Source organism: Nymphalis io, chromosome 29, assembly GCF_905147045.1.
Source record: "Nymphalis io chromosome 29, ilAglIoxx1.1, whole genome shotgun sequence".
Classification (NCBI taxonomy): domain Eukaryota; kingdom Metazoa; phylum Arthropoda; class Insecta; order Lepidoptera; family Nymphalidae; genus Nymphalis; species Nymphalis io.
Window position 1 is genome coordinate 1,389,521 of NC_065916.1, and position 21,525 is coordinate 1,411,045.

Here is a 21,525-nt window from a genome sequence, read left to right on the forward strand (position 1 = left end):
CCGGTGGAATATCAGGTTGTGGTTCAAGCTCCACTTGGTTCTTCGGATCACGGCCTTATATCTACCAAAGTGCCACAGGCCAAGCTGCCGCCATCAGCGGTATGCAAACGTCGCGTTTGGCACTATAAGTCGGCAGATTGGGACGGTATGCGCGATTACTATGCTTCAGTGGGAATGACCCGACAGCTAGTGCCGCTGCTGTTGCTGATGAGATCATGTTAGGAATGGAATACTACATTCCTAGCTCAGATCTCATCAATAGGGGTACGCGTAACCGTTGGTTCACTTGAATGTGCCGACGCTGTATCATGTAAGCAGGCGGCATATCGCGCGTGGATCAACGGCTGCATTAGTGGGGCTTCTAACATTGACTCACTGAAAGCAAACTACAATAAAAATTCCAAGTCCTGTAGGAAGGCATACACGAGAGCGGATGCACAGCGCATTGTACAGATTGGTCATGACCTTATTTCGCATCCTAGGGGCTCCCGTAGCTTCTGGCGTCTGACCAAGTCTGTGCAAAACAATTTCTGCCAACCTTCGCTGCCACCGCTCAGAATTCCGAACGGATTGCTAGCTCACAGTCCGCAGGAGAAAGCCGACCTCCTGGCTAAACTCTTTGCCGACAACTCTGTGATCGATGATTGTAGTGCGCAGCCACCAACAATACCTTCATGTGGCCACACGATGCCTGACATCAAAATCAGGCAACGTGATGTGCGTGCGGAGCTGCAATCACTTGATATACGGAAAGCTAGCGGTCCTGATGGAATACCAGCCATTGTGCTGAAGAATTGCGCGGCGGAGCTGTCTCCTGTGTTAACGCGCCTGTTCCAACTTTCTCTCTCTTCGGGATGTGTGCCGGAGGCTTGGAGAAGAGCTAATGTGCAAGCGGTTCCCAAAAAAGGGGATCGATCTGACCCGGCAAATTATCGACCAATAGCTATCACCTCAGTACTTTGTAAGGTGATGGAACGGATTCTAAACAACCAACTGATCCATTGCCTAGAAGATCACTGTCTAATTAATGATCGTCAGTACGGGTTTCGACCAAAACGGTCCACAGGTGATCTTCTAGCGTACGTAACACACCTCTGGGGTGAAGCTATCGACAAGCATGGAGAATCGTTGGCTGTCAGCCTCGATATCTCCAAGGCTTTCGACAGGGTCTGGCACAGAAGTCTTCTCTCCAAGCTACCGGCATATGGTCTGCCTGCTCAGCTATGCACCTGGATTGCCAGCTTCCTACACAAGCGTAGCCTTCGTGTTTTAGTAGATGGTTGCGCTTCACAATTCTATGTAGTAAATGCTGGGTTCCCCCAGGGATCTGTGCTATCTCCCACACTCTTTCTTTTGCATATCAATGATATGCTCTCCCTTGGGAACATACATTGCTATGCAGATGATAGTACAGTGCATGGTGGATACCACGGACGCGCAGTGGCTGGGCGGGCGGAAACTGAGGAGAGGCGGGAGAATCTTGTCATTGAACTCGATAGGACGTTAGAGCTCATTGCCAAATGGGGTTCTGATAATCTTGTTGAGTTTAATGCCAAGAAAACACAGGTATGCGCTCTCACAGCGAAAAAGTCACCATTTTACCCTCATCCCTCCCTCTGTTGCATACCGCTGATGATACAAAGCAAAATCGCCATGCTGGGGATGGACGTTCGCTGCGACCTTAGCCCAAGGGATTACATCGAGGCTATTATAAAAACAGCTTCACGAAAACTCGGAGTTCTGAACAAGGTGCGGCGTTTTTTCACGCCGCAACAACTGTGCCTGTTATACAAAACACAGGTACGGTCTTGCGTTGAATATTGCTCGCACCTTTGGGATGGCTCCGCTAAGTACCTACTGGAGGCCTTGGACCGGTTGCAGCAACGTGCAGTACGCATTATTGGCGACGTAAAGGTCACAAATACCCTTGAACCTTTACAATTGCGTCGCGAGATAGCAGCACTGAGCGCTTTCTATCGACTGTATCACGGCGAGTGCTCTGAGGAATTATTCTCTCTAATTCCTGCTTCCCCCTTCCTTCTTAAGTCCACGCGAGCTGGTTCTCGATGTCACCGCCTAACTGTGACATCAATTCCATCGCGCACAAAGAAATTTGGCAACTCCTTTCTTTGTCGCACTACCAAAAAATGGAATTCCTTACCAGCTCACGTGTTCCCCTCCTCTTACAACCCGGGTTACTTCAAACTAGGCGTGAAGAGGCATCTTGCGGGCCGGCAAGGCGGTGACGACTAGTACAGAACATTCTTCCCGACTGTACTGGCCGTCGTCGCGTTTGGACTCTACTACCACTTACCATCAGGTGGAGTAGAGTCATTTGCCATCCCGGACATATAAAAAAAAATTCTACCGCAAAACAGCAGTACTTGGTATTGTTGTGATCCGTTTGAAGGGTGAGTGAGCTAGGGTTGTGCCGTTGGCGGTAGAATATGTAATGAGAGGTATTTACTGACACCGGCTTAAAAGTTAATGATTATTTATTCGTGTAGTAAATAAATAAGTTCATTAATTCATTGTTTATTAAACAAAATATATTCAATTTAAAAACAAAAGATAAAAAACCCAATAATATTGGAACTAAAGGCTGCTGAGGCTTCTACCTTCAGGAGTGGAAATAAGCTGGATCCTTGCACTGTAACTATCACGCCATACAACTGGGAAGGGGGTGCGCTGGTACTCTGGAAGGAATGTTCCTCGATGAACAAAATTATAGAAGTTTTCTTAGTCTAGCGGCTAGCTTATTAGGCCTCCAATTTCGACAACCTGGGTTCACCCTGGATAGGGCCAATAAAAATATATTATCGAGTTTTATGCGTCGAGAAATTCTCACTAGCGTCTCGGAGTTTGATTGTGCTTATGAGGCATCACACCAGCCAGAAAATAACTTAAACTTGCTAGGCACATTATGATGGCCTCCTGAGTGATCGAACAGGAGAAAAACGTCACGATTTATTTTAAAAGTTGCGTTTCTATAAAGACGTAAACGCTACCAGGACCTAAATATTAGAATATAAAACAAGTATTAGGTTTTAGGTACTCGATGTCCTTTTATGTAATAATAATGTCCTCAAGACCGATTTCGGCCATGGCAGCCAATTTCAAGAGAGATTAGCCAACTACGCAGGAGATATTATAGTGCACAAGTGTGTGCGCAAGCACAGGTGCACTCTCTATTACCTAACTCTCATAATCTGGTGGGACGGGAATCCGACACGACCTCAACTGGGAATTGAACCCCTCCGGATTCCTCCGGAGTCTGTGACCTTACATCAACCCACTAGACCAACGAGGTAGTCCTTTTGTATACTGACAAAGTGTATGCACATAATCACATTTATAATAGTACTAAGGAGTACATAACACGTTTTGTATATACCTGAGCCTATCATCTTCTCTGCTGTTAAAGGCATCGACGTCAGCAGATATTGCTGGTCGACGACACCAATATTGCACGCCATTTTAAATCTCTCCGAGGTCATGTACTTGGATAAATTAGCCGATCGCCTCAACATATTTACAGTTTATATCAATTTTTGATTATACGATTCTTTTTATGTCAGTGATTTTATCTTTAAAAAGCGTCTGATGAAAGGAGGTTTAATGAAAGAGGTCATTCAATTTTAAGAATGTAATAATATAATCTGTGATCCATCCAGCCACCAGTAGACGTGAATTTTTTCGGTCATTAGTTTACTCTACATTTATTATTACTAATTAAATATATTGTAATTTTATACGTGACATTGGCTGAATATTTTGCGCTCCAATAGCGTAGATACACACCAGAAAAGGGGAAAAAAATAAAATAAATATATTGTAAGCAATCAATTTCATTTTTAATGGTTATAATGTTTTTATATTATTTATATGTTGCATTTCATTGATTAATAAATTTAATTATCTTGTAGTTTTAGATATCTACTGTAGTCTGTAATATTACATAGTTTCTATTTACCATCATTATGCACTTTAAAATTAGTAAAATAAGTATTGTATTCTATTACGTTTCAGTACATAACACTTACTTAGAAAAACGTAATATTTCAACAAATCCGCTTCACAAACTGACATTCACAGAATCAAGAGATTTATATCCTTAATAGACTTATATTTTATAAATTTTGTGCTTTTAATGGAACATTTATTTAGAGAGTATTTAAAAGTATTTAAGAATTATTTGCCAAGTTGTTCTTATATTACATTGGCAGAATATTTTGCGCTACTCACACACGCCAGAAAAATGAAAAAAAAAAATCCGTGACGTAATGAAGAGGCTGCACCTACCCAGATGGACTTTTACAAAAACCAATCACTAAAAAACTAATCTTATATTTTAGAATTATAATTCTGTTACCTGGCGATAAAAGGGCCAATGTCAATAACATTTTAAGACAATGGGATGCTTGGCTATATATATCCTCGGACATTATTCACACGCAGCCATCTGATCCCAAGCTAAGCAGAGCTTGTACTTTGGAAACCAGACAACCGACATACTACATATACTACTTTTTCTTTTGTAAATACATACTTATATATACATAATTACACCTAGACTCAGGACAAACAGACATGTTCATGCACACAAATGTCTGTCCTCGAATCGAACCCACAACCTTCAGCGTGAAAGGCAACTACCAACCACGCCAACCGGCCCGTCGATTTATATGTATTATAACAATACAAGCGCTTGGTACATACTACAGGCTCAGTGAGACAACGAGCGTCAGATGACGTTAGTAAGATTTGTTTACACATCAATTCTCGTCAGCACGTTGGCGCTCGCTCCACTTTTTTACTATACATTTTCCTTTTTCTGTTTATTATCAGAATAAACATTTACAAATATAAAATACCCACAGACATAAATTTATGACGTTGCTTTCAATTTCCTCATTGCGAAAAAGAGATGTAAAATGCATTACGTCACTTTTATCAGCTGGAATTGAATGACGTAACGTTTTGCATTGTTTTTAAGTATATTGTAGATATATAATGTAATAGTTGTAAGTAATTAAAGATGTATATATTAAATATTGCAATCATGCTAAACGAGAACATGAACGCTTTTTTCGTGAGATTAAATAGTAAAGTCCCACTTCTGAGCTAAAACCCACTATCGTTTTGAAATGCATCGCGCTTAGTTTCCCACGCTGCTACAAAAAGTATCAGTATGTCTTGATAAACGCCGGTCGTTACTGTCAATACCGGGTAAGTGTTAGCTTGGGTGGTTTTTTTTTTTTTTTTATAGAAAAGGAAGGCGGACGAGCATATGGGCCACCTGATGGTAAGTGGTCACCAACGCTCTTAGACATTGGCATTGTAAGAAATGTCAACCATCGCTTACATATCCAATGCGCCACCAACCTTGGGAACTAAGATTTTATGTCCCTTGTGCCTGTAATTACACTGGCTCACTCACCCTTCAAACCGGAACACAACAATATCAAGTATTGCTGTTTTGCGGTAGAATATCTGATGAGTGGGTGGTACCTACCCAGACGAGCTTGCACAAAGCCCTACCACCACTAAAATAGGTAAGTAGTAGTAACGTTAATAGCCTGTAAATAGGAATATTAAGTGTTATTAAATAATTGTTAACACTTGGGGCTTTATGAAATGAAAAACAGTCCAATTAATACACTTAATTTATAATAGACAGCGCAACGTGGTGCCAGGAATTCTTAAAACGAATGTGCTCCTATGGCGTGTCCAACGCACTTATACAAAAATAATCGGAAGTCAGTTTATTAACTAATAAATTATGGTTTACAACGTAATTTAATAATATGATGATTAACGAAATTATAAATAACGAATTGTATGTATTATAAGATATATGTAAATATATCACCGAGATACATATCATTGGGAGTAGTTGCTAGTATTATACGCCACAACAGTTGGGCGCCTCTGTGCTACTTGTTAATACAAATATAATCAAACGCGGCGCGTGCGCATCGCTTGGTGAGGATCTTACACGAACGTCGACACCCCTCTCCCACCCGTTCCGAACATTTTCCTGGTAGATATTATATGATGTATGTACAACTAGTTACTTATTTTTTTATATATACAGGCCTGTTTCGACTATAATATATACAGGGTTACAGGGTAATATGTCACGATCCTTTTAAAGGGTTATAGTTCAGGACAATAGCTATCAAATGACCCCCAAAATGCTTATGCAAAAGTGTATCGTTTTCGAGTTATTAATTTTTTAATATTTTTTTTATTTAAAAGATGTTTAAGATTCTAAAATTCAATAAAAAAAGAATCAACGTATTTTCCCTATTTTTTTTTTTGTATTTCTTGCTAGGGTACATCCTAGTTAATAATAACCAGTTATAAAACAAAAACAATCTTCAAGCATTTTTAAATTACAGATCCAAAACTGTACAACTTTTCGATTTTTAATTTTGATTCTTTAAGTTACTCGCAATTTTTTTGTAAAAATCACTATGGCTCTTATCGTGCGGATCATTTTAAAAACATCTGCGTTTCCTTAGCTATCCATCGGTACATAAAAAGTACAGTAACAATCATAAACTCAGGAGAAAATTAGATAACAAAGAGACCAGGTAGGAAATTCTAAGAAATGCTATTGTTAAGAAATTAAATCTGGATCAAAGACAAAAGGACCTCAATGCAAAGTAGTTAAAGATTATTTTTAATAGGGGTAATAGGTAAAAAAGCAGAGATAAACCGGAGCTGTTTGTGGAATACTATTATCAATTCCTTTGAATTTACCGTCATTTTTTCTAATTTCCTTTTATCTCATTTCTTTTAGGAATAAGAGTAATAAAACCTTGTCGGGGTACATAATAGTCACTGTACTTGCACTGCTCGTATAGTGTGGACGCGCTTTAGTGAATATTGATGTCTTAAATTTTTGAAAAAAACCGCTTCGTTTACTGGACTCTGTTTCTTACAACTTCGTGACTCGGCTAGCTAAAAGGAATTTGTGATTTGTGTTTATGATAACTTGGCGCGTAAAAAGGACTATTATGGCTGCAGAACAAAATTCTTCTCGTCGTCCGTACTCTACGCCGCAGCTGCTCGTCGTGAGTATAATCGTCGATATCGAATATCCATAGCAAAATAAGATGTCAGCGTATATGACTGCCTCGTTGGTCTAATGGCTAGATGTAAGGCCGCAAGACCCGGAGGACGAACACAGGACGTGTTCAAATCCCAGGTCGGGTCAATAAAAAGTTATTGGGTTTTTCAGTCGAAAATTCTCAATAGCAGCCCGAAATCTGGAAGTTGTAGTGTGTACACTCTCGTGCCTCGGAAAGCACGTAAAGCTTTGGTCCTGCGCCTGAACTCTTTCCGGTCGCGTCCGATTGCCATCCCATCGGATTATAAGAGTTAGGGAATAGAGAGTGCACCAGAGTTTGTGCACACATTTGTGCTCGCCGCTGATTAGCCGCCGTGGCCGAAATCGGTCTGGAGGACATTATTTATATACATGCTTAGAGATGAAAGACACTGATTTGAGGCACCCCATTCCAAAGCGGTATATTTTAGGGTGGGTGGGTTCAAACGGAGGCCTCTTATTCCACGGTCCATGTCGGAGCCCTCTTCTACTTTTTTCAGGAGAAAATATGGTCCGTATTCCACCACGCCCTTCCAATGCGGAGATACACTTGTGATAGAATTAGATCTAACACGCACAGCTTTCCTCACGATGTTTTCGTGTTAATAAATGCAATTTAAGCAAATGAAGTTATAATGTATGTATTCGAATAGGCACTAATAGTGCCTATTCGAATACATACATTATTATTATAAGTCAAAACCAGTCATTAGAAGATAATTAATTTAATGAATCATTATATAAAACAGTAATTTCCTTTTAAGCCGTACAAACCAGTCCCGCAATAGCGCTCGCGTTGCGCGCATGTGTGTTTCTGTATATGTATTATATCAAAGCTTATAAGTTCTGTGAACGTGTTTCTGTGTAGGAATAATAAGATGTTAAAAATACATAGTTGATTTTCTTATGTCATCAGTTGTTTCGAATATCACATGCATAAATGTCATTCAAGGTAGGTGTAATGTTATTTTTGTTATTTTTGTTTTTTTTTTTTTTTTATTATAACGTTTTTTTGATACGTGCATTAAATTAACGGCCGTAAATTAAAAAAAAATTGAAATTTACTACTGTAGTATATTTTTATTCTGTATTTTATTATTATTATTTATTAGGCGTTAATTTTATGCTGGGTGCTTAGGTTATCTATTACTCATGGCCAGTTCGTATTCCGTAAATGTTTATATAAACAAGTTGGATGCATTGTCTCAGGGAGTATTTATCGACATAAATTAGATTAACATTTTTTTATGACTGACGTTGTTTACCAACCCACCTGCCACCTGCACGGGACATATGGCTCAAGTGGGCAAGCACAAATGCACTCTTAGGACGATGGGTAAAGACGGGAATGAGTTCAGGCAGTTCCAACGGCTTTACGTGCTTTCCGGGGCAGTGTTATCATTGTCATTTTCGGGACGGAAAAACTTAATATTTTTTATTGGACCAACGTAACAACCAGCTCAGTAGTTTTTCTGTAATCCGGAAAAAATAACAACAAAAAACCTGTTTATACCATTTGCATTACAAGAAACATAAAAATACATTGAACATTTGTAATAGCTCTGCACGCGTGAAATGTGTATAACCGACTTATGGTGATATATATTTTGATCCCTGTTTCCTTGAAATGTTATAACTATTACGGTCAAATTCGCATATCATAATCTAATATTTTACGACCGTTTTCTGCCAGTTTTGTCCTTACAAAATTATTATTGAAATGACGTAATGAATTAAATGTCACAAAAGATGGCGGACTCGAATCATTTATTTTATGTTTAGATTAAAAACTGGTTGTGTTGGGTTTATCCAAGTATCTCTTTATCATTAATCAGCTTTATATCTATAGGAACCGATCGTCAAGTGGTAGAAAGCTTGAATTTTAACTGAAGAATTAGGTGAATTTTCATGGGCTTCATTTTTTTTTTAAGAGATACTTGGTCTTCATTTGTTTTTATAATTCATCTCGTGCTCATGATGAAGAAAAACATGTGATGGAGCGGGATAGAATTAGCTCCTAACCTTCTCCTCAGACGGAGAAGAGATCTTAGCCCAGCCCTCAGATATCCACTTTTTATAAATACCCTAACCTTTATGTAATGGCCACACTTTAACTCACGGCGGTAAGGGCGGTATTACAATTGATATAAAATATATTATATTTTAGATATCAGCTCGCTGTGCATACACGGGACTTTCGCTTCGCGCCAATTTCAACATTTTTTATTTTCCCGCGCTCCGCAATCGAAATGACAGATGATTAGATACACAGATAATATTAAAGACTTACAAAAGATGCAGGATGGTTAAGGATAATTAAATTGTTCAGATCATATGTTTGCTTTTTGACTTTTAATTTAATAATAATTATAATATTCTAACTCAAGTGTACATATGTACTTGACAACGAACCACGAAGAAATGCCCCGTTGCTTTCCTTTCATTTATGAACTTAGTTTTTGTCATAGAGTATCCAGTACACTTTAACAGAGGAAATAAAACAATCAAATCTAAAATTATTTAAATTATAAACAAGATTAAACTTTTAGTAAAATATTAAGATATTATAAATATTCTGTTAAATACAATAGTTTTAAAATACATAATTATGTTAACAATATATTTGAGGCGTGTAGGCACTGCCGTATATATTAATGATTTTTAACTTTTAAATTGCGTATGAGTAAAGTATGGTTAATATTTCTAACATCACTCATATCTGTGGGAGGATGTGGTCAATTGCAATCAATACCACATTTATACCACATTTGTACCACCTATCTAGTTTAAATAAAATAAATAACAAAAATATACGACAATACCACTTTTTTTAATTTCAGATGTATACATACGGAATATTTGTGACGTTTGCCGTTTTAGTATTAGCAGAAGAAAACAATACCGGTGACATTGAAGCTCTTATACAAGATATTTTTGGTAAAATACTTTTGAGTATTCATTAATCTGCCATTTTAAAGTAACTATTCCAATTGTAGATATGAAATATTTAAATAATTACTTACTTAGTTTCACGTGTTCTAACTACCTTCCATCTATATCTGATGATTAAAAAGGCCAAATGAAATGATTGATATAATCCTGCTATTTCAAAAACACATACGTTTTCAGGTGAGCCCTGTACTTTGGAGAACGACGTCATTGGTTCGTGTGTTAAATACTACCTCTGTAATGCAAATGGTACAGTCGTAACCGACGGCGTGGGAGTTTTACAATCGCGGTAAGTGTTTCTAAGGACAAATGTTAGTATAGTTTACTAAAGGTAGCGAGGGTCTGATGGGAAGATGCTCAAGATGGGGAATTTGCACCTTGTCGAATTGGCTGTAAGGTTCATTTTGCTTTAATATAATTTATATTCCAATCGAAGGAGTAGAGACATACAAATAATTCTTTTTTTTTTATTCTTTTTTTGTAAGGGTTCTCTGTAGGCAGCCTAACAAATAATTCTTATTAATTAATATATCTTACGTGACGTGACATCTTAACAACAAGCCAACAGTTCTTGATTAATATACGGCAGATAGCGTTCGCGGCATCATTTGAAGACTACCGCAAACGTCTGGATGCACAAGTATAGTATCCTGATACGATATAGAATGAAACGTGACATTTAATAATAATATAATGACTAATACCTTATTTCATAACATGTTAGAAGTGTGATATCCTCCGGTTACGGCGCCCAAGAGAGATTAGTCAACTGTGCAGGTAATATTATAGTGCAGAAGTGTGTATGCTAACATAGTTGCACTCTATTCCCTTACATTCATAATCCGATGGGACGGCAATCCGACACGACTGGAATCTGACTACTACTGAGAATCTTTGACGGATAAACCCAATTTTTATTAACGGCCTGAGTCGAGGTGCGTTATATATAAACATAAAAAAATGTACAGTTACAAGAATTTAAGATGTATATAAACTTGTATATTAATTTATATTATATATATTTACAGGAACAAACGGGGTTCCTGTTCTAACTTCTTAGACGTTTGCTGCTTACATGAAAACATGAACCCTACAAGCAGTAATAATGAGGTTCAAATGCCGCAACAAGTAAGTTTTTTATAAAGATATAAAAATAAAGTCTGTGAATTTCCCACTGCTGGGCTAAGGCCTCCTCTCCTTCTTTAAGGAGAAGGTTTGGAGCTTATTCCACCACGCTGCTCCAATGCAGGTCAGTGGTGGTGAATTCTGGTACATGTGCATATGGCAGAATTTCAGTGAAATTAGACTCATGTAGGTTTTATCACGATGTTTTCCTTCATCGTCAAGCACGAGATGAATTATAAACACAAATTAAGCACAAGAATATTCAGTGGTGCTTGCCCGGGTTTGAACCCACGATCATCGGTTAAGATTCACGCGTTCTAACCACTGGGCCATCTCGGCTTTTTATTGGTTGGTAAAAATCAAAAAAATAGTTTATTACCGGTTCCTGTCGGTAGAATCTACATTATGAACTGTTGGTACTTTTATATATATCATATAATTTTATAAAATGACGATTCAAAAGTGCAAGATTTCGTGACTAAAATATATTGTGATTATTTTTTTATTGAACCTACGAAGAGACGTTTTTAGTGAGTGGAATATAATAGAAGGGTTGTAATTTTTTATTTAAAAATAGGTAAACTGACTGGAATATGGTCCACTTGGTATGTGGTCACCACCGATAGACATTGGTACTATAAGAAATATTAACCACCCCTTACAACGCTAATTCACCAATACATTTTTTAAAGAATTACTTATATTTCCTAACCCTCCAATTAATGGTACAGCTTGTGTTAGGAGTGTGAATGACAACAGGCTACGCCTTCAGGATCTAACCTGCGACTTTTACGTCGCTAGACGTCCCTTGGACCATTGAGCTTTTGACGCTTTTATTTATTAGATCACTAACAAAGTACACACAGATACACGATAACACACAGTTCGTAAAATAAAAAATAAAAGAAGTGGTACCACAATTACAGGTGATAACCGCATGAACAATAAAGCAACATATACTTTATAGCACAAAAAAAAAATAGACAAATCAAAATTTCAAGTTTCAAAACAAAAAAAAAACAATGAACAAAAAATTAATAAGCTAAAATAAAAATAATAATGATTTTTTGTAACTAATATTATGGTTTCAGAAAAAAGGTTGTGGTTGGCGCAATAAACAAGGTTTAGGTATGCAGCCAAGTAGCCTCAAGAAGGATGAAACTAAAATAGGCGAGTTTCCCTGGACGGCGGTTTTGTTAAGGTAAACAAAATCTTCAAATATGTATTACATAACCGGTGGTAGATTTTTGTGCAAGCTCGTCTGGGTAGGTACCACCCACTTATCAGATATTCTACCGCAAAACAGCAGTACTTGTTGTTGTGTTCTGGTTTGAAAGGTGAGTGATCCAGTGCAATTACAGGCACAAGGGACATAATATCTTAGTTCCCAAGGTTGGTGGCGCATTGGTGATGTATGCGACGGTTAACATTTCTTACAATGCCAATGTCTATGGGCGTTGGTGACCACTTACCATCAGGTGGCCCATATGCTCGTCCGCCTTTCTATTGTATAAAAAAAATTAATATATATTATATCATAACCTATTTCAGTCCTAGTTATATGTTTTCGCCCGCGGTTTCTCTCGCATTGACTGTATCCTGGTAAGGTAAATTTTGATTAAATTAAGAATGAAACAAGTTTGAAATCAAGTTCAAGTCAACAATTCTTATTCCAAACACCTGCCCCCCCCCCTTAACACGCGATTAAAACGTAGTTGTAGTAATAAAAATTTACGTATTTTGTGTTTATTTCCAGGAAAGAGCCGAGCAATACAATAAAGGGAGTTCATCAGAACACATACATCGGCGGTGCATCTATAATACACCCAAGTGTGGTGATGACAGCAGCTCACGTGGTAACCGGTTCAAACCTGTTCATCAGAGCCGGAGAATGGGACACGCAGTCAAATGACGAACTCTACCCGTATCAAGATAGGAATATAAGCGAAATTGTTATTCATGACGAGTTTAATAAACGTACGTTAAACATTTATAAGAGTAAAGACGAATACACAACTTTGACCTTGAATGGAAAAAAAAGGAATTCCTTACCAGCTCACGTGTTCCCCTCCTCTTACACGGGTTCCTTCAAACGAGACGTGAAGAGGCATCTTGCGGGCCGGCAAGGTGAAGGCGGCTAGTGCATACCATTCTTCCCGCTGTACTGGCCGTCGTCGCGTTTGTACTCTTTTACCACTTACCATCAGGTGCAGTAGAGTCATTTGCCCTCCCGGCAAATATAACGAAAAAAAAAAAGAATTGACGCGATATCATTGCTCGAGATCTTGATTCTGTGATAATCATTATGGATATACAAAAAAAATATAGCGTTTTGAATGTAATAATAAAAAGCCTAGCAGTGGGATTTATAGGCTGTTAATTTACTTTTTTTAATTTGTTTAAGGTAATTTGTTCAACGACATCGCTCTCTTGTTCCTGACAATGCCATTAGAATTGGCGCCCAACGTGGGACTCGTGTGTTTGCCATTACAAAATTCACCAGTCGCTGAAGGCTTAAGATGCATATCATCAGGTTGGGGGAAAGATAAATATGGAAAGAACAGCCCGTACCGGGTTGTTATGAAGAAGGTAAGCGTCGTTGGTATTTTTAATCTATGCCTTATAACGCAGGTGAGGTATTTTACCATTGACCATTTTTTTCTTTTACTTTTACCATTGACAATTCTCTTCAGGTCATATGTCGATTTCAAAATAATAATGCCAGTTCACGTACGATTTAAGCACTCAGGATTTAGGGGAGGCCATCCGGAGCTACAGCCCCGAGGCCTTCGCAGTAGAAATTTCTTAAACAAAAAATATCCGAAGCATTTAATGTAATATGTTCAATGAAAATATCCTAAAATAAAAGTATAATCCTTGTGTATTATATAACTATATCTCCATATGTTGTTTAAAGAATTATTTATTTGTTCTGCAATCAATTATTATTAAAACACCGAATAAAAGAATTCGTCCAATTAACTGGAAAATAGTTAGAGGCCCCCACTCCTTTGTTGTCCAAGTGTGTCTTAATCCAGCTCTGGATTTAAGATAATCAAAGTAAACAGTACAGATTATTAATTACACATAACATATGGGAATAGTGGAACAACAGTTTCTGTCACTTTGCTTCGATGTCCTTCCAAATAGATGTCGCCACACGTCCTTCGCCTCACCACGTCACAGAGTCTCCGTGTAACGCCAACAGATGGCGTTGATATGTAACTTGAATTTTATTGTATCAATTTTATTGCTGTCTACATAGACTCGTTCCTTTTGTCATATTAATTTAATGTTTTGCTGTCGATACTTTCGAATTTTATATGATACGTGCCTTGGTTGTTGACTTCAACGACTTCAAGAGAAGTGAGATCTAAATGGGTACCAAGTTCAATGGTCGGTCCTGCTATTTATTTATAAGAACATAAAATATTTTATAACAACTTAAAATATCATTTCTTTTTATAAATTAGGATAATATATTGAAGTCTAAGGTCTGACTTGGCTAGTTCTCATATGTGTCTAGATTTCATATATGTAAGTACTTATGATCTTTGTTTAGCGGATAATTAGTTAAACAATGCTGCATCTTCTTCTTTCGAATGTCAAATCAGTAATGACAGAAAGAGAGAAATCATTGTTTAACAAAACAGTCGCTAAGCAACGTTTATAAGTAAAGTATATATAACTATATATATATATATATATATATATATATATATATATAGTATAGTAATAGAAAAGATATATCTTTTCTATTTACATAAATACATCTAATATTATTTCCTTGTTGGTCTAGTGGCTAGATGAAAGGCCACAGACCTAGAGGTCCTGGGTTCAATCCCAGGTCAGGCCGAATTAAAGTTATTGGGTTTTTCTGTCCAAAATTCTCAGTAACAGCCCGGAGTGTGGAAGTTGGAAGTGTGTACACTCCCGTGCCTCGGAAAGCACGTAAAGCCGTTGGTCCTGCGCCTGAACTCTTTCCGGTCGTGTCGGATTGCCGTCCCATCGGATTATGAGAGTTAGGGAATAGAGAGTGCACCTGTGTTTACGCACACACTTGTGCACTATAATATCTCCTGCGCAATTGCGCAAAATATCCGTGACCGAAGTCGGGTACAAATAATCAGACAGTAACTACTTCTTACTATATATGCTAATATTATAAATATCAAAGTAGCTCTGTTTGTCTGTTGCGCTTTCACGATTTGACCACTAAACCGATTTTGATAAATTTTGATGTAGTAAGGACCCATAAGGTCATAGGCCAGTTATATCATACCTGTCAAACTGTAACATTCGGACGAAGCCGCGGGCGTAAGTAATATTATAAAGGTAAAAGATTTTGGGTATGTATCAATCTTTGTTACTCTTTCACGCAAAATTTACTGAACGGATTCGGATGAAATTTCAAATAGAGAGCAACCTTGGTTTAACACATAGGCTACACGGCACTTTCCATCTTCCTCACACACGCGGGCGTCGCCGCGGGTGAGAAAGAGACATAAAACATTTTTTATTTCTTGTCAACAGGTGGAAGTACCAACGATCAATAATGAGAAATGTCAATCAGCTTTTCGTTTGACACGTTTGGGTAAATTCTTCAAGCTGCATTCTTCCTTTATGTGCGCTGGTGGGGAACAGGATGAAGATACCTGCCAAGGGGATGGCGGATCACCCCTTGTGTGCCCAATTGGGGTAAGTTGCTTTTATAACACTAAGTATATTTACTGGTGGTAGGGCTTTGTGCAAGCTCGTCTGGGTAGGTACCACCCACTCATCGGATATTCTACCGCAAAACAGCAATACTTGATATTGTTGTGTTCCGGTTTGAAGGGTGAGTGAGCCAGTGTAATTACAGGCACAAGGGACATAAAATCTTAGTTCCCAAGGTTGGTGGCGCATTGGCTATAAGCGATGGTTGACATTTCTTACAATGCCAATGTCTAAGGGCGTTTGGTGACCACTTACCATCAGGTGGCCCATATGCTCGTCCACCTTCCTATTCTATAAAAAAAAAAATGTAAAAAAATTCAAGTTAATTGAATATAACATATATATTAAAAATACTACTCAGCATAAGAGCTTTGACCGGACACAATATTAGCCTTTTTTAAATAGTCTAAAATAAATGGCAGCGGTGGGATTCGAACCCACGCCTCCGAAGAGACTGGTGCCTTAAACCAGCGCCTTAGACCGCTCGGCCACGCTACCGATGACAAAGATTATGTATTTAAAATATGGTTCATTTTTAGTGTAGTATATTTATTTATAAACTTTATTTATATACATAAACACAATACATAATATACAGCAGGTTAAAAGTCGGCCATATCTCGACTAAAAGAATACAAATTTACACAACAAAAACATATATATAGATATATTTATTATATAAAATAATATGATAATAAAAATGATAACAGTACATAATCTTCTGACGTCAGGAGGTGAAAATTGACGTAGCAGTCCTGACGTCGGGGGATACGTATTTCGTCACGGTAGCATGCGCAAGCGAGGCACTCCTCGTTAAGACGGAACGGGTACCGCTGGTTTTGTAGTGGGTATTCCGATGTTCGGGGCGCACTCGGCGCCTTGGACACCGGCGAGCCCCACATACCCCCTCACTGTTCCCGTGGGGGAAACGCGTAACGCAATTATCCAGCGATAAAAAAGGGGGTTTACGTATTTGTGATGATAACGTCGTGTGTTTATATGTGGTGGCTTCATCTATAACGGCCTCAGTTATAAACGTTGCACGGTACGATATCGTGACGTGAATGTTTACAATATGCAACGTTCATATCAACGTTCCACGACACGATCACGATCACGATGTCGTTGAGTAGAGGCCAGAATGTCAATGTGACATCGCTAAACGCACTGTACAAATACAATGCGGCGACTTGCTTTATATTTGTTATTTTTTGTCGAGTTTTAACGCAAGCAGGAGTTAACACGTGTGGTTCGGTTCATATCTCAATTGAAACTAATGATCGGTTTTCTCGTAAGATACCGCTTGTTTTTTACGTTACGTCAAAGCATTGCGATGAGCGTCGTTGCGTTGTGACATCGCACCAGTGTTGTGGCTCTAACCTTTATCTTTCAAATATCCTAACTATAACATCCTATCTAATATTTTAATTGCGAAAACGTTTCAGTTTTTTTTTATAGGCGGACGAACAAGTGATGGTAAGTTTTCCCCATCGCTTATAGCCATTGGCATTGTAAGAACTATTAACCATCATTTACATCGCCAACGCGACACCCTTTATCCCAATGGGATTATATCCCTTATGCTTGTTTGTTTGCTACACTATCACGTCTTAACTACTCCAACAATCATCGTGATTTATATAATGGATACAGAAAATAAGGACCCTCCAAACCAATTTCGGCCACACAGCCAATCTCAAGAGAGATCAGCCAACTGAGCAGGAGATATTATAGTGCACAAGTGTGTGCGCAAACACAGGTGCACTCTCTATTCCTTAGCTCTCATAATCCGATGGGACGGCAATCCGACACGACCGGAAAGAGTTTAAGCGCAAGACCAGCAGCTTTACCCGCTTTCAGAGGTACGGGAGTGTACACTTCCAACTTCCAGACAACGGGCTGCTACTGAGAATTTTCTGACAGAAAAACCCAATAAATTTTTATTGGCTCGACCTGGGAAGCTGAAGCTGACCTAAGGGTCAGCGGCGTTATATCTAGCCACTAGACCAACGAGGCAGTCAACAGAAAATATCATACAAAGAAATAGTATTCTTATGGGCAAAGCAACGGGTAACTAGCTTTATGTATGTTAATCATCAATTTATATTTCCAGAATGACCGCTACGTTCAGAACGGTATAGTCGCCTGGGGAATCAACTGTGGGCTGAAAGACACGCCTGCCGCTTATACCAACGTCACAAACTTCAGACAATGGGTCGATAAGAAAGTCATCGAAAGAGGATACGACCCTGCAGTATATACTTATTGAAATAAAATAAATTATTAGCAATGATAATGACTTTGATTTTAATGTAGTTTTTTTAGGCACTCACAATCGAACAAATACACGCACGTACGAAAACGAATATTTGTTTTTGTTTAATACAATATATGCAGGTAGAGCAAACGCTCCACTCGATGGTTAATAATCACCATTAACCATATTTATCGGTGTCGTAAGAAATATTAACCATTCCTTGGGAGCTAAGATGCTACATGCATTGTGCCTGTGCCACGTTGATTCACTCTCCCTTCAAACCGGAACACAACAATTTACTAAATGAGTGAATCAGATTGCAATTCTAAAGCCAGGAAAGAACCACTGAGCTTCAAGTGCTTAACAAGATTAGAATTCATCTTTTGCTCGGCGTTTAGAGTAACCGTGGTGAAGAAAACTTCATGTGACCGATATAAATCAGCCAATGTGTATCTGGTAACCCGTATTGAAGAAGCGCAGTGGAATAAGCAACATTCTCCTTAAAAGAAGGAGGTAAATTATACATTTACCTCATTGATAATTTGCAAAATCTTGGCTTAAATACATCTTAAAACCCATAATCTTATGATGATATTTTAACGACCTTCAGTAACAGCCTGTGTATAGCCCACCACTGGGCTAACGCCTCCTCCACCACGCTGCTCCAATGCGGGTTGGTGGAATATACATGTGGCAGAATTTCAGTGATATTTGACACATGCAGGTTTCCTCACGATGTTGTCTTTCACCGTCAAGCACGAGATGAATATAAGTACAAATTAAGCACATGAAAATTCATTGGTACTGGCCCAGGTTCGAACCCACGATCATCAGTTAAGATTCACGCGTTCTAACCTCTGGGCCATCTCGGCTCACTTAATATTGTTAAGCAGGTGATAATAAATGCTGACTCTTCTTCTTTCGAATGTCAAATCAATTTTAATGCCAAGCAATATTATAAACGTATAAGTACGGCCGATAGACTTTTTTCGTATCATATAATAAAACAATATATATATGAAAAGAAACAGTTATATTTGAATCGAAGCAAAGTTATAATTATAAAATAACATATTTAAAATTTCAAATTAAACAAAAACATCAAAAATTTATTTGTATATATACATATACATGTATATAATATCGCAATTTTTTTGTTAACATTACAAATTAGGCGAATAATCGTAAGCGAATGATTGTTTAGACCATCCAAAACATTGTTTGTCTTTACAAGGTTTATTGGGCTGGGGAAGAGGAATCTTGCACCCTTTCTTTGGACAGACAAAGGGCCTCTTCTTCTCCTTCTTCGGAATCGGCCAAGACGGTATCGGAATCCAGGGTTGAAAGTCTCTCGCATAATTAATCTCAAAAGCATCCCCGCAATTGTAGTTAACGTGAAATTTTAACTTTTCACCCAATCTCTGAATTCGTTGAAACACCACTACGCTTATTAAAGATAAAGAGGTCAGAGCTATCGGCGTATTTTGGCATGTGTTATCTGTGTGCTTAACAATATCGAAAGAAACATCGCGTCTGATCATTGTACTCAAGAAAATGGGTAAACATTTCGCACAAGGGTCTTTTTTCGGCGGACACGGTGATATCTTGCATGGTTCGCAAGCTGGTGGATCTGGCTTGGGTTGAGGCTGGCAAGGTTTCGCGCAATCATTTTTCGACTTCGTTTTATCGGCTTGTTGTCCAGAGAATTTCTTATTTCCCTCGAGCTTAATATCGGCTTTCGCAACAACTTTCCTACAATACTCCAAGCGATTTCGTTCTTGGATATGTTTTAAAAGCAAGGATAGAGGAACGGTGCCCTCTGAACACGATATATCACCTTTCCTACTAGCTAATTCATCTAAATTTGCTTCGATCGACGATTCTTTAGTTAGAGAATCCTTTTGCTTAGCTTCCGGTTCAAATACTACTTGGGAATCTTTCAAGAAGTTCTCTGATATTATTTCAGCTCTCTCTGTGGCTTCCTTTAATTCAATTTGTGGCAATGCCGAGTAAAATATATTTTGGGAAACCGGACATTCTGCAAATATACGTTTCACTGTTCGGTCGTCTGTTACAAATTCATCTAGTAAACTGATGTTGTAATATTCATCAGGATTTTGGTTTGCGGATATCGAAGTATTCTCAGGGAGGTCTATCGTTCGACGATCGCCTTCTGGTAAATACGTGCTAGATATTGAAGAATTTTGCGGTTCATTTTTCGAATCAGAATGCATGTCTGGTGTTTCAGATTTAGATGTGAAAAGCTGTTGACTATTAAATATGTTCAATGTGGGTATATTATCTTGTATAAAATTATTTTTTAGGCAAGCTTTTTCTTCGGCCATCGTTACAATTTGTGGTTCCAAAATTGATCCGTGAAATTGATTAATATTAGGCTTAGGATTTAAATTTTCTTCACCTTCAAGTATCTGACCACCATCTTCTTGATCAAAAGCATTTCTTTGAAGAGATTCATCCTTGATAATAATTTCATTTTCGTGTATATTTTCATCGATTGCCGCTGTTTCCATTTTAGAATCATCCTCTGGTGTGATGTTTTCTTTATTAGGATATTCATAAAAAGGGAGTGCTGGGTTTTCATATGGAGACAGAGGAGGTGGGGTGTTCTTTCGACTTTCATCGACATCTGCTGTAAAAAAGATTTTAGAATATTCTCTTATAAAGCCACTCTCTTTATAATCACTTGCAACTTCAACAGTAAACCGTAATGGTAATGTATCCAAATGTTGTGGTTGAATCTTTTCGTATCGACAAACATTTTTCGTATCAACTTCGTGTAATGAATTCACGCATTGATTTTTAACTAAATCTACATCCAAATTCGGCTGTGATTTATTACGAGAACCTCTCTTCAATTCTTGAGTTACAATCTTATCAATGTCACTGGCTGGTGAACCAAGACAGCGCTTTGCCAGTTCATCTAGTTTTGCTTCTTCGTCGTACGACTGAGTTTTAGTCATCTCATAAGTAGCTTTGCCACCTAATATTTTGGGTATAGAATTAAATCCTTCGACCTTAGGTGCATGAGCTTCCACATGAGGAGCTTCATCGACTATCTCAATTTTCTGTGTCAACTTCTCTTCGTCTTGCTTCGCTGTAGTAGCTTGTATTTTAGCATGTTCAGATAAGTTATATTCTGTTTTATCTATCGGTGCTTCGTTGATAGTTTCATTTTTAAATAACTTCGAGATGATCGTGTCGCATCTATCGCATTGTTTCAAATTGTAAAATTCGGATGTAAAAACATTATCATTCTTCACTTCTTTCACTTTAGATATCCGCTTGCACGGTTTCGGCCCAGGCGACTTTTCGCCAAAACATTGTTCAATAATACGCATTT

General features: G+C 38.1%; 1 protein-coding gene and 1 non-coding gene across 2 annotated transcripts; one reads left to right on the plus strand and one right to left on the minus strand.

Moving 5' to 3' along the window:
• Positions 1 to 7,901: 7,901 nt before the first annotated feature.
• On the plus strand, positions 7,902 to 18,203 carry LOC126779584 (phenoloxidase-activating factor 2-like). The gene is made up of 9 exons (XM_050503704.1): positions 7,902 to 8,069; positions 9,958 to 10,054; positions 10,247 to 10,355; positions 11,095 to 11,194; positions 12,283 to 12,392; positions 12,948 to 13,168; positions 13,596 to 13,780; positions 15,725 to 15,889; positions 18,021 to 18,203. Exons 1-9 carry the CDS (start codon positions 8,058 to 8,060, stop codon positions 18,174 to 18,176), a joined length of 1,155 nt encoding a protein of 384 aa, XP_050359661.1. The 5' UTR covers positions 7,902 to 8,057; the 3' UTR covers positions 18,177 to 18,203.
• On the minus strand, positions 16,324 to 16,405 carry Trnal-aag (transfer RNA leucine (anticodon AAG)). Its single transcript has one exon. It is a non-coding gene; the product is annotated as a tRNA-Leu (tRNA).
• Positions 18,204 to 21,525: the final 3,322 nt, after the last annotated feature.

Bases quoted from the DNA above. Each gene is read 5' to 3' on its own strand.
- LOC126779584 (XM_050503704.1), top strand. The intron at 13,169-13,595 runs GTACGTTAAACA...AATTTGTTTAAG, and splicing joins TCATGACGAGTTTAATAAAC to GTAATTTGTTCAACGACATC. The intron at 13,781-15,724 runs GTAAGCGTCGTT...TCTTGTCAACAG, and splicing joins ACCGGGTTGTTATGAAGAAG to GTGGAAGTACCAACGATCAA.